This window comes from Emiliania huxleyi, assembly GCF_000372725.1.
Source record: "Emiliania huxleyi CCMP1516 chromosome Unknown EMIHUscaffold_172, whole genome shotgun sequence".
Classification (NCBI taxonomy): Eukaryota; Haptophyta; order Isochrysidales; family Noelaerhabdaceae; genus Emiliania; species Emiliania huxleyi.
The window spans coordinates 50,852-60,188 of record NW_005200861.1 but is presented as its reverse complement, the minus strand read 5'-3'; the positions used below and the strand labels follow the sequence as shown (position 1 = coordinate 60,188).

Below are 9,337 nucleotides of genomic sequence, written 5' to 3'. Positions count from 1 at the left end.
AATTTTCCCTCTCTCCCTCTCTCTCTCTCTCTCTCTCTCTCTCTCTCTCTCTCTCTCTCTCTCTCTCTCTCTCTCTCTCTCTCCCTCTCCCTCTCCCTCTCCCTCTCCCTCTCCCTCTTACTTCCAACCGCCAGCACACCGCCAGACGGGCCAGCCTCCTCCTCCGCGGCCAGGGGCCTGCGCAGCCGCCCACGCCGTCTGCTGCGCAAGCACAGCCGAGTGGCGTGCGGGGTGTGCACGTCTAGATCTCGCACAGCCACGCGGCGGTAGACAATCAGCACGGCCACGTTCGCCAGGGCAAACGGCGAGAGGCAGGGTGTACTCGCTGAGATGATGCTAGCGACGAGGAGCCGAAGGTACCACGTTGTGAAAAGCTGCGGCCGAGAAGTGGGAGGCCGTCAGTGGTGGTGTGAGTGAGACGTGCTCCTTGCGCCGGCTCAACGCGCCTCTCTTCGTTAGCGTCAACGTCGACGCGGGAGCCTGGCTGGATGTCGGTGCAGTGCGCATGTCAGGTATGTGTTGTCAGCGCGCGGGTATGGCGTGGGTGCCGTGAGGGTGGGCATGCGCGTGCGACATCAATCACCAGCAGCGTAGCTGCGGGGGAGCGGGCAGGATGCACCATGCGCCACGAGCCACGAGGCAGCTGCGCTTTGACGCTACAGAATGGGAGACTCCGACAATTGCCCAAATTGCCGTTTACTATTCCCGTTGCGGAATATGCGGAAAGTGCGGAAAACAATGTGCGTGGGCGGAGGGCGTTACAATCCTGCTTCTTTCTTTCTTGGGCTTTAAAATACCCCGTCAGCAGAGTCCTCCTACGTACGTATCTGAAAGTAGCACATAACACTGAATGAAAATGTCCATCTGTGGCGAGGGTATCGACTACCTTCCTTGCCCTCTACCTCTGGGATGGGAAGGAGTGAGCCTACCAGGTGGCCTTGAAACAACGGTTTCCGCACCGCCTCACGCATCTGCTGATGCGGCCCAAGCTTGCCGCGTTAGCACTGCATCCGGCGCGGGCACCCAACGCGCTTCATTGCTGCCCGGTACGACTGTACTGATCTGGCTTGCGCACCAGTGCTGGCAGGCTCACACCATAGTGCTCCCTTGCCTAGTGTAGGCAACAATACCCTTGCTGGCAAGCTTCACCTCGCGAGCTGCCTCGATGGGGGTGCCGAGGCATAGAGATTAGAGTCTCGCCTACGCTGCGGCACAGACACCTGATGAGGACAGCATGATACCACATGAATCTGCCCAGTTGCAGCAAATTCTACTGAACAGTTGAGGGCTGGCGAGAGAGAGACCGTTAAGGAGCGCGAAACGCGCGAGGAAGCCGCGGGCTGCGGGCTCATATACAAGAAGAAAAAGTTGAAAACGAGACTCCTTGTTATCCATAAAAGAGCCACATACATGATATGTCAACCGGCGCACATGCGACGAGAGCGGGCGCCGTTTTTCATTGCCTATTCTAACGAGACACAGAGCAGCGGCACGGGCGTTGCCGATCGAACACGGATTGCTGAGGGCCATGCACATTTCGTGCGGTTATGGGCTGCCACCGCAAAACATGCAAACGACAGGCCACGCCACGTGCGCCACCATATCCAGCTGCGCAGCGGCAACGACTGCCGAGGCGCAGGCCGAGCCGCAGCCTACCCGATGCCCCGCCGACATGCGGCATTGGCCAAAATGCTGGGCATCTCAGGTTAAGGAAGGCAACTTGAAATAGCAAGGAGCATCCTAGAATGCAAAGGGGTAACTCCAGATGCTAGCGCATTCACGAATGCAGTTCGCATTCCAGGATGGTCGACGCATCCTGGAATGCGTGGACCATCTTTGGAATGCGGTGTGCATCTTGAAATGCGAAAAGTCAACTCGGCATTCTGAATTGAAAAATGCAATCTAAATTGATTTTTTGCAACTCAAAATGCCCTCAGCATCTCAAATTGCGGGTTCCCCGCCCCTGACGCTCCGTGGTGAACTTTCGCCCTTCCCAGAACGACCCGGGGAACTTGACCTGCGTGCCGAGAAGACTCATCGGCTGCCGAAGCAGCTTGTATTTTGGCACATCTAGCCGAGCCTCGTTCGGCCTTCGCGCATGGCGCGGGCGCCCCCGGGCGCGGCGGCCGGCGCCCCGTGTCCGGCTCGCCGGCGCTCCCACGAGGGGCTCGTGGCACGTGGGCGGTCTGGGCGGCCTGGCCGCTGGAGGTGGAGCGCAAAAACGAAAAGAAAAAATACTGAAACACGTGTTGGCGGATGGCGCCTGCGGCCGCGCCCGGGGTGAGGGGTCACCGCTCACCGCTGCGCGACAAAGGGGCGCAAGTGCGCGAGCACGGCTTCGGGCTGGTCGAGATGGGGCGAGTGGCCGCTCCCGGGCACCTCGCGCACGCCCACGCAGTGCTGCAGGTCCCTCTCGAAGGCGTAGGCGTCGGAGAGCGGGAGGATGTCGTCCTCGGTCCCCCACACGACCAGCGTCGGCTGCGCCACCTGCTGGATGCGCTCGCGGCCGACTCGCCTCGCCATCGAGCCGCTCTCGAGGTAGGCGAGGCTCGCCTCGTAGCAGCCCGGCTCGGCGCGGTGCAGCGACACGATGCGGCTCGCGTCGTCGGGCAGCCTCGCCTGCACGGCCTGGAAGAGGCCCTTGACGGCGAGCACGGGCTTGGCAAAGGCGGCGACCGTGTCGGGCGGCGGAGCCTTGTACGACTCGCCGCCCGCGTCGATGAGCACCAGCTTCTCCACCGCCTCGGGGTGCGTCGACGCAAAGTCGATCGCCACCGCGCCGCCGAGCGAGGCGCCGATGAGGACCACCGGCCGGCCTCGCAGCTGCTGCTCCCAAAAGGCGAGCAGGTGCTGCCGCACGAGCGTCCACGGCTGCGCGTCGCTCGCGCGCAGCGCGGCCGTGATCTGGCCGCGCTCCGTCCACCCGCCCGAGTACCAGTCGACCGCCACGCAGTCGACGCCCTCCTCGCACAGCTGCTGCAGCAAGAACCGCCACTCGAGACAGGAGAAGTCTGCGCCGTGCAAGAAGAGCGCGATCGGCCGCTCCTCCGACGGCGATGGGCGCAGAAATGTGGTGGGAACCGACGCCCTGAGCGCGGGCGTGTCCATCTCAACGCCGGCGCGCAGCAGGCGCGAGATGGCCCAGTTGGCCGCCGGCTCGGAGATGGTTCCGCCGTCCCGCGGCGGGTTGGGCGCAAACGGTGTGGCCGGCGGCGCAGCCATCCACGGCGAGGCTGTCCTCGCGGCGAGGAGGAGGAGGTTGTTGGCGCCGACGATCATATCGCTGGCGGCGCCAGAAAAAGAATTTTCGCTCGCGATATTCTGACCGCGAGGTGGCATGAAGGTTGCAGCGAGAAGCGGCGAGAGACTGCGAAGAGAGATAGGAAGAGGCAGACTCCCTAGGGTGGGCGACGGCTAGCGCATCACACACCTCTCCTTAAAATCCCTGTGTGGTGGCGGCGTGCCGTCCTCTCATCCCTCCCCTGGGTTGTCTGTTGTCTTTCTTTCTTTCTTTAGAAACTCCACCTGTGTGATGCACGCCCTGCGAGCGGGGCGGGGTGCGCGCTGTGCCTTGTTCATGCGTCGCCCATCTCTCCTGGAGGCTGGAGATGCCTGCTCTATTTATTTATTCATGGCGGCCTGCGCCAGTCACTGAAGGAAAGGAGGCGGCATGAAGTCGCTGCCTGTGTGTGCCGGCGCTTAGGCCCTTTCTTTGGGTCCCGTCAAGATGGCCAAGTCTTCCATCGCTACCTATCCCATATCGTGGACTTGAGAAAAAGAATTGACCCACGCTCTCTCACAGCACACAGGCTCGAGACAGGTGCGAACTGGCGCGTGCTAGTACTATCACCGGCACACCACCGGAGCCGCCTAAGCGACTCCGTTAGAAAAAGAAGGCGAGAAAAAAAGCACTGACCGGACAGGATGGCATGAATCGCTGCCTGTGTGTGCCGGCGCTTAGGCCCTTTCTTTGGGTCCCGTCAAGATGCCCAAGTCTTCATCTCGCACCTATCCCATCTGCAGCCTTCAGTTGTACGTACTTTTAGTGGGAGAAAGGGGAGGGGGGGGGGTCTCTCATTTGTACGCGCTCGACGTGCACGGCAGGCCAAGAGGCACGCGCTCCAGTCCCGCAGCGACCGTGAGCTGGAGCTCCGGTCGATCGTGAGGGAGCCGCGCCTTGCTCATCCCAAGGTACACGTCCCGATACCGCGAGGGCACAAACCGCGAGTAGATGCGCTCGAGCACGCGCGGCGTGCCGAAGAAGCAATTGTCGTTGCCCACGACGGTGAGCCCCGCGTTGATGTGCGAGCACGAGTGCAGCCCGATGGCGAGGATCGACCAGCTCGACCGCACACCCACCTCGCGCCCGCCCTGCCACCGCACGCCAACTCTCTCACGCACACGAGTGCCCGCCAGCAGCGCCTTAGCAACCCGTCTCATGCAGCCCCATAAGCTGGCGACCTGGTCGCGCGTCCCGAAGCGCCAGATGTCGTCTGGGCGCACCCGAAGCGACAGCACGTGAGTCTTACGTGACGATCGACGCAACCGCGCCGCCTGCGCCATGCCCCTCACATTCATCCTCCAACCAAAGTGCCTCGCGGCACCCCAGTGAAGCATGCCGGACGCGTTGAATGGCAAGCCGTCGGGCGCCAGCGCTGAATCGAGCGGCACCTCTGGCTGCTGCTCTACGAGCATCGAGAGGCTCGCGCCGCGACCCAAGACAGCCTGCTTGAGCCTCGCAACGCAGGCTCTGCTATCAAACTCTGGGCCCGTCACATTCCTCCTCGGCCAGCCTCGACGCCAGTGTGGGGTCCGAGGCTCCAGTTCAGCCCAGGTGTGGACAAACACGTCGCAGCGCAGGAAGGAGCGATGGCAAACCTCCACGTGATGGAGCACGGGAGCCAAGACGCACCTCTGGCGCAGGTGGCCGCTGAAGAGGATGGCGACGCCGGCCTGCTGACGCCCATGTGTTGTTTTTGTGCTTGCCATGTGTTCCTCTCTATAGGCAGGCCGCACGACTGGATTGGAGACCGAACCAACGAGGCGCGCGAGAAGGAAACTTGAGAGTTGAGACACGCTCAAGTCGCAAAGTCTCTTCCTCTCGTTTGTGTCACACCACGCGGAACGCATCTCCATCCATCGCTTCGGTGAGGGGGGGGGGGGGGGGTGAACCGCGCCGTCCTCGATCGCCTTGCAAAGCTCGCTACCTCGCTTCCGAGCTCTCACGCCGCGCAGGCAGGGCCTTTATAGGGGCCCAGAGAACACTCACGCACTCCTGGCCCTTTTCTTTCTCCACAGACCGCGCGAGCGGCGAGGACGACAACGAAAATTAAAAACCAACTCTTTCGAATGGTGTATGCCAGTGTGCGCGCCAGTCCCTTCCCTAGTGTTTCCGCGCAGCACTTGGAGCACTTGGAGTGCAGTCGGTACTCGAGTAAGCAGTTTTCTTCTCGCTTTGCTGAAGCGGCGCCCGACCCACTCTCGACGGACACTCAGGCTCCGAGTGCGTTTGCGTGGGGTAGGTGCGCCCAAGCAGTCACGACGCACAAGCGGTAAGAGATGGCGTCCGCATCATCCGACGACCTCTCTCCGTTTCTGAGCAACTTTCGGATCTCGAATGCGGAGGGCGTCATGCGAATGGTGCTCACGCTCGACAGCCTGGAGGAGTCCCGCGCCCTCTCGCTCCTCTGCCGCCTGTGCGCGCTGCTCCGCGAGTCGCCGCACAACCGTCACGCGCTCGCGAGCCGCGGGCTGGTGGGTGCAGTGCTGCCAATGCTTGCCCGCTTCTCCGAGGCCGTCCGCATCGAGCTCCTGCAGCTGCTCAGGCTCGCTGGCATGCAGCGGCTGACCGTGCACGACTCTCGCGCGACGCTTCAGCAGCTGCAGGCCCTCGAGGCCGCGGGCGCGGCGCTGCTGCGTGCCGAGGCGGACGGATCTCCGACTCAGCGAGCCGTGGCGGCAAGCACTGCGCCGCAGTCGTCGCACGCGGCGGCGACGCGCTGCCTGGAGCTGCTGCGGCTGCTGCGTGACGTGGTCGCCTCGAGCTTGCCGGAGGGGACGCCCGCCGCCTTTTGGGACATGGGACCGGGCGCGCTCGGGGCGACAGGCCTTGACCTGCCCGCGAGAGCGGCGGCCGACCAGAGCCTTCTCGGAATCTTCTCGGACCCTTCCTGCAGGCTTCGACTTGCCCGCGAGTGGCCTTGTCGGCCTCGCGGCGCAAGGCTCGCTCACGGCCGCCTGCTGGGTGCGTGGCGAGCAGCCAGCGCCAGGGCGCCACCGCGCCGCTTGCCCCTCACTCCTCCCCTCCCCCTCCTCCCCTCCCCTCTTCTCCCTCCCCTCAGGTCCAGCTCGACCCGACCTGCAGCGCCGCCACCGCGCCGACCACGCTCCTCTCCCTGTACGACGTGCACGGCTGCGGCCTCCAGCTCCAGCTCCACCCACCCCACGGCTCCGAGCCGCTGCGGAGGGACTCGAGCGACTCCGGACTCCGACTGAGGGCGAGCGATGCAGCCGAGACACAGCTGCTCCTCCCTCTCCTCTCCCGCTCCTCCCGCGCCTCCGCCGCTCCGCCTCTCCTCGCCGCCGCCGCGATCCGCTGATGATTGTTGGCCCACGCCTCAGGCGGAGCTCCTCGTCTCCGACTCGAGGAGAGATCGCCGACCTCACCCACTCACCCGCCCGCCAGCCCGCCCCCCACCCCTCTCCAGCTCACCCACACAGGAGAGAGCCCACCGAGCGGCTCTCAGCGACGCGCCTCCTCGGCGGCGCTCTCGGCGGCAGCCGCGTCGGCGCCACCTTGCACATGCGCCATTCCCGCCGCCCGCCGCCTTCCCCGAGCCTTCACGGAGCCCTGCCTGCAGGCGCCGCCTTTGGGATGCGCCACCCCGCGGCCGACCAGCCGCTGGTCATCTCCGCCGCCCCCTTCAGCCCCGAGGTGCTGCTGCGGCCGGGCAGCTGGCACTTTGTGCTCCTCTCCCTCCGCAGAGGCGGGGATCTCGCCGAGATCGGGACGAGATGCCGCCGAGATGCCGCCTCAAGAAGAGGGAAGCCCGGCACGGGCTCCTCAGGCTCCCTCCTCTCGCACAGGCTCCCTCCCTCTCGCGCAGGCTCCCTCCTCTCGCGCGACGAAGCGCTCCTCTCCATCGACGGGCAGCCCGCCGCCGCCGCCGCCGCATTCCGATACCCAAACTTCACGCCGACGGCCAACACGCTCGGCGCCACCGCCGCCGTCGGCGCCGCAGCGGGCGGCGGACGCAGCGGCGGAGGCGTGCGTGGTCGTTCCGGCCGTTCGCCTTTCTCATGATGACCAATGATGAGTACTTAATCATTGCTGACAAAGGCTTGCGTGGTTTGCTCGGGCCGTTCGCCTTTCTCGGCGCGGCGCTCGGGGGCGCAGAGATGGCGCCCACGTTCGAGGCGGCGGCCGCCGGGTGCGTGAGAGCAATCATGCGCTCACCGCAAATCGTGATGCGCTCACCGCAAGTCGTGATGCGCTCACCGGACACGCTCACCGCGTTCGCGTCGCGCCCCTCTCCTCCTTCTCTCTCCCCCCACCCCCACCCCACCCCCAACCACACACACACCCCACGCACGCACAGGCGAGCCTTCTTCGAGCTCCCGCAGATCGCCGCAGCGTGGCACCCGAGGCTCACCGACGGCGGCGGCGCGTGCGTCGCGGTGTCGGCCTCCGCCGCCGCCAGAGCTGCCGCGCGGTGCTCTCCTCTGACCAGGCCGCCCCCCCGCCGCCAGGTGACTGCCGAGGGGACGTGGCTGGCGCGGCCGCGCTCAGAGCACATCTCCTGCGTCGACACGCTCTCTGCGCGCGACTCGCTTGGCGGCATGCTCCCGCTGTTGCGGCCGCTGCTGCCGCTGCGGCGGCGCAGCCAGCCGCGCGGCGCCGAGCTGCTCCGTGGTGTTGCGAGCTGGTACGCCCTCTCCGACCCTTCTCGGAGCCTTCCTGCAGGCGCGGAGCTGCTCCCTTGCGTGGTGCAGCTGCTCGCCTCCGCGCTGCGCGAACACGCGCGCAACCAGTCCGAGATGCTCCGCTCGGAAGGCACGAGATGCCGCCGAGATGCGGTCGAGATGCCGCCGAGATGCGGTCGAGATGCCGCCGAGATGCGGTCGAGATGCGGTCAAGATGCGGCCGAGATGCGGCCATGCCCCGCTCCGAAGGGCAGCTGCTGCGAGCGAGCTTGAGCGGCGGTCCACGCTTCTCTCGTCTAGACAGGCATGCTCCTCCTCGGCCACTTGCTGCGTGCCGCCGCGCCGTGCCACTTCTCGGCCGCCGCCGTCGATGCGCTCGTCGAGCTCTCTGAGGCTCACGCCCTCCCCTCCTCCCTTCCCTCCCGCCACCGTCGGAACGCGCCACCGCACTTCCGAGCCGCCGCCCGCCTCTGCCAGGCGTGCCGTGACTGCCCGCCGCTGCAGCGCGCGCTGATCGAGTGCGTGCTGCTGCGCTTCGACATCTGGCGCCGGCTCGCCACCGACGTGCGCTCAGCGCACCTCTCCCTGCTGACCGCGCTGGCTGCATCCGACGAGGTGGTCCCAACCAAGACCCATCTCAGAGCGACAGACAACACGCACAAAGACGCAGCCCCAGCCCAGGCCGCACGGTACTCGGCTCAGCCAGACAGGCAGACACACGCAGCACCGGCCCCAAGGAAGTGTCTCGGAAGTGTCAGGCCCGCATGGGCCTAGCGCGCGTAACTCAGCGCCCGACGCGGAGGTCGCACCGCGCTGGGACACGAAGCCCCTTCGCATGACGCCGCACGCCGCAGCTTGCAGCTGCAGCTCAGCTGGCAGCCAAGCCATGGCCTTGAAACCCTACCCCTGGCCCTGCAGGCGGCCGCCATCGGCTGCGGACTGTCTCAGCGGCTGCTCGACGCGGCACGCACCTCCGCTGCCGCGGGCGCCGCGGGCGCCGGCACCGCCGTCGAGGCGGGTGGCGCGGCCGCGGCGGTCGCGGCGGCGGTGGAGGCGGAGGTTGCCATGGCGTCGTCGCTGCAGACCCAGCACCTGCTGACGGTGCGTCTCCTCTCCTCCTCCTCCCCTCGAGGCCACACGCACGAGCTTTCCTGCACCTCTCGGAACCTTCCCACAGGCGTGTATCCTCTCGTCCGAGGCTTTGGCCGCGCTGGGCGCTCCGCCTCTCCTCGCACACGTGCTCTGCAGCGGCTCCGACGCCGCCGGCCAGCAGGCCGCTCTCGAGCTGCTGCTGCAGCTCGCCGCGCTGCACGAGGCCGCCGCGCTGCCCACGACGGCTGCGACGGAGCTCTTTCTCCGAGCCTTCTCGGAGCCTCCCTTCAGGCCGCCGTGCTGCCCGCGCTGATTGCGCGCG

At 66.0% G+C, this 9,337-nt stretch overlaps 3 protein-coding genes across 3 annotated transcripts in view; 1 reads left to right on the top strand and 2 right to left on the bottom strand.

Moving 5' to 3' along the window:
• The window catches only part of EMIHUDRAFT_231367 (hypothetical protein), a gene marked incomplete at both ends in the record, with an annotated part of 1,295 nt that extends 788 nt beyond the window's left edge, over nucleotides 1–507 (bottom strand). Inside the window, 2 exons of the mRNA XM_005784120.1 lie at nucleotides 129–177; nucleotides 467–507. Coding sequence (XP_005784177.1) covers nucleotides 129–177; nucleotides 467–507 — 90 coding nt within the window. The remainder of the gene's footprint in view (nucleotides 1–128; nucleotides 178–466) is intronic.
• A 1,788-nt stretch (nucleotides 508–2,295) lies between these two features.
• On the bottom strand, nucleotides 2,296–3,279 carry EMIHUDRAFT_231364 (hypothetical protein; the record flags this gene model as incomplete). Its single annotated transcript, XM_005784119.1, has 1 exon — nucleotides 2,296–3,279. One exon carries the CDS (start codon nucleotides 3,277–3,279, stop codon nucleotides 2,296–2,298), a length of 984 nt encoding a protein of 327 aa, XP_005784176.1.
• Nucleotides 3,280–5,559: 2,280 nt separating this feature from the next.
• On the top strand, nucleotides 5,560–9,328 carry EMIHUDRAFT_456200 (hypothetical protein; the record flags this gene model as incomplete). Its single annotated transcript, XM_005784118.1, has 9 exons — nucleotides 5,560–6,202; nucleotides 6,861–6,986; nucleotides 7,107–7,265; nucleotides 7,340–7,430; nucleotides 7,599–7,677; nucleotides 7,750–7,912; nucleotides 8,228–8,301; nucleotides 8,401–8,538; nucleotides 9,101–9,328. The coding sequence occupies 9 exons, from the start codon at nucleotides 5,560–5,562 to the stop codon at nucleotides 9,326–9,328; spliced, it is 1,701 nt and encodes a 566-aa protein (XP_005784175.1).
• Nucleotides 9,329–9,337: the final 9 nt, after the last annotated feature.